Source organism: Temnothorax curvispinosus, unplaced genomic scaffold, assembly GCF_003070985.1.
Source record: "Temnothorax curvispinosus isolate PA1 unplaced genomic scaffold, ASM307098v1 QBEX01007391.1, whole genome shotgun sequence".
Taxonomy (NCBI): Eukaryota; Metazoa; Arthropoda; class Insecta; order Hymenoptera; family Formicidae; genus Temnothorax; species Temnothorax curvispinosus.
In genome coordinates, this window is record NW_020217171.1 from 1 (window position 1) to 2,495 (window position 2,495).

General features: G+C 32.0%; 1 protein-coding gene across 1 annotated transcript; it reads right to left on the minus strand.

Moving 5' to 3' along the window:
• Positions 1-724: 724 nt before the first annotated feature.
• Positions 725-2,484, minus strand: LOC112456995. Its single transcript, XM_025019824.1, has 2 exons — positions 2,316-2,484; positions 725-2,002 (listed from the first exon to the last, which is right to left on the minus strand). The coding sequence occupies exon 2, from the start codon at positions 1,999-2,001 to the stop codon at positions 856-858; it is 1,146 nt and encodes a 381-aa protein (XP_024875592.1). The 5' UTR covers position 2,002; positions 2,316-2,484; the 3' UTR covers positions 725-855.
• Positions 2,485-2,495: the final 11 nt, after the last annotated feature.

Consider the following 2,495-nt stretch of genomic DNA (forward strand, 5'->3'; position numbering starts at 1 on the left):
TCGTTTAGATTTACAGAGGCGCTCATCTGTCATACAAAAAGACACGAAAAACATAAATGTAGGGGAGACCGGGGCTAGTTGTGACATATTTTCTATAAAGTGTCTCAACTCTTTGATTATGTTGTTTTTATAAATGAATCTAGGCTTGCTAGATTCAGTAACTAATCGGAATTTAAATTTAATAATAATTTTATCTAACCGCTCATTAGAAATTATATAAATTAAAAAATTCTGAAAAAAGAGACATGTAACTTTTTACCCCACACCAGGGGCTGGTTGTTACATCACACGGGGTAAATTGTTACAACAAAAAAAACAAATGTAATCTCAAACTTTTTATTAAGAATAATCATGGTTTGTCTTCTTAATTCGAACAAAAATGAAATATTATTGTTTATAACAAATTACAAAAAAAGTTTAACTTCCAAGTTTAAGTCCAAGTAATAATATAGTACTTTTTAACTTTAAATAAAATTATAGTGTTATTTTAAACAAAAACTTAGGCATACAATTTTCTTTTGGTCTCTTTGCTTTATCACATTGAAATAAAAATTAAATAAAATTATGTTCTTATTTAGCGAAAAACTTAGACATATTACTTTTTTTGGTATCTTTGCTTTATCACAACAAAATAAAAATAAAAAAATAAAAATTAAGTAAAATTATGTTCTTATTTAAATAAAAATTCTTTTAAACAAAAATACAAGTAACTTTTAATCTAAACAAAAGTTATAAGCTTTATTAGAGAAACATCTTATTAAGAACCAACATAACATAAAACTTTGGCTATCAAAAAAAAAATATAATTATTTTAGAAAGACTATCAGATCTTAAAAATAAAACAGTTCAGTTATTTTAATCGGAATAATCACTATCGCAATTTAAACAAACATAGGATACTATATTTCCCTTAGCACATTTCACATGTGACCATTTTTTACAAACAATACATTGCACCCATTTTTCACCAGCTCGACTCTGATCAAATGGTTCACAACATATTAGGCAAAAATAATCATCTTCTATAGTATCTTCGTCAGATTCTTGCAATACCTTCCTCTTCACAACAATCTTTCTTTTCTTCTTAGCTGGTTCTCCTTTCTTATTTGTATTTTCTTGTTTGGTCACCTTTTTTGGCTCAGTCATTCCCTTCTTAATCACTTTAATTTTCTTTGATGTATTTTCTTTTTTCTTGTTTTGTTCCAGTGCCAATGCATCCTTCTCCGGGGTATCAGTTAAAATAGCTGATTTTCGAGTTTTTCGTGTTATCTTTTTTGTTCTAGCAGCAGCTTTTGGGTAAGGTCGAACGATCTCGGGAGCAAAGGTAGATTCAATACATTCCAAAATAGGAGATGTAGTGTCATTCAAGGAGGCAGTTTGAGTTGGCGGAGGTTGAATCTTAGTGGAATGAATTGGAGTGTTCTCTGTTGTAACTGGGGTATTTTCAATATTTGAGCTAGCCGTGCCGTCTAATTCTCTGTCAGTAACAAAAGCAGACAAGAAGTCCTCATGCGGAAAAATATCTTTATTAAATGGTGCAATACCAGTCTTTTTAAATTCGTTGATGATAGACGGGTTGCGTTTTAAAAACGCTGTCATCCAATCAACTCCTGCTTCTTTATTATTATGCCACGATTGCGGTGTAGTAACATTGTACTTAAGTGCACAAGCAAATGCTAACTGTCGGACATCTTTTGGCGTTAATCCGTAGCAAATTTGGCTACATTTCGTTAAGTAATTCACCAAAATAGTTTCTTCATTGTTGTTAAAAACTTGTCTGTTTTTCTGGTAACCGAATGTGACAGATTCCATAGGTATGCCCTTTTCCTTTGCTTTGCTTCGTTTTTTTAAGTATCTTGTAAGCGTCATATGACATAGTCCAAAATCTTTTGCGATGCCACGAACTGTTTTTGTTTTATCCTCTTCTAAGACAGCTGCTGCTTTGTCGTAGATGTCTTTAGATATTTGTCCACGCTCACTCTTTTTTTTATACTTCTTCATCCTAGAAAAATAATAAATTTATATAATTCAAGTTATACCAGTCAGCAAGAAGCACAACGGGGCAGGTTGTGACAAATCATAAATTAATTGTGGTTTGTCACAACCTGCCCCGAGAAAATGTCACTTTTAGCCCCAACACCAAAACTAACCTCTTAAGATTAAATATTAAAACACAAATATTTGTAAAGCTTATAAAAGTAAGGTTTATTGTAAACAGAAGGAATTAGAGAGTATATACCACAACATACACATTTCTGCTTATTTAGATAACAAGTGCTAGATCAATAATACTAAAAAATGAAAATGTTACAAACCTGCGTTTTTTACGGCTGCTTGTCCGGGCTTTTCTCACTTCTCACAAGAACGCCAGCGCCACTAACTCGCGCGGTATAGCTACCATTGGCACTGTAACAACCTACCCCTGTAACAACCAGCCCCAGTCTCCCCTATTGCATAAACTATAATAGAAATTCATAATTCAAGTATGAATAAAT

What these genes read in the sequence shown, in the direction of transcription:
- LOC112456995 (XM_025019824.1), bottom strand. Translation starts at nt 2,001, where the DNA reads ATGAAGAAGTATAAAAAAAAGAGTGAGCGTGGACAAATATCTAAAGAC.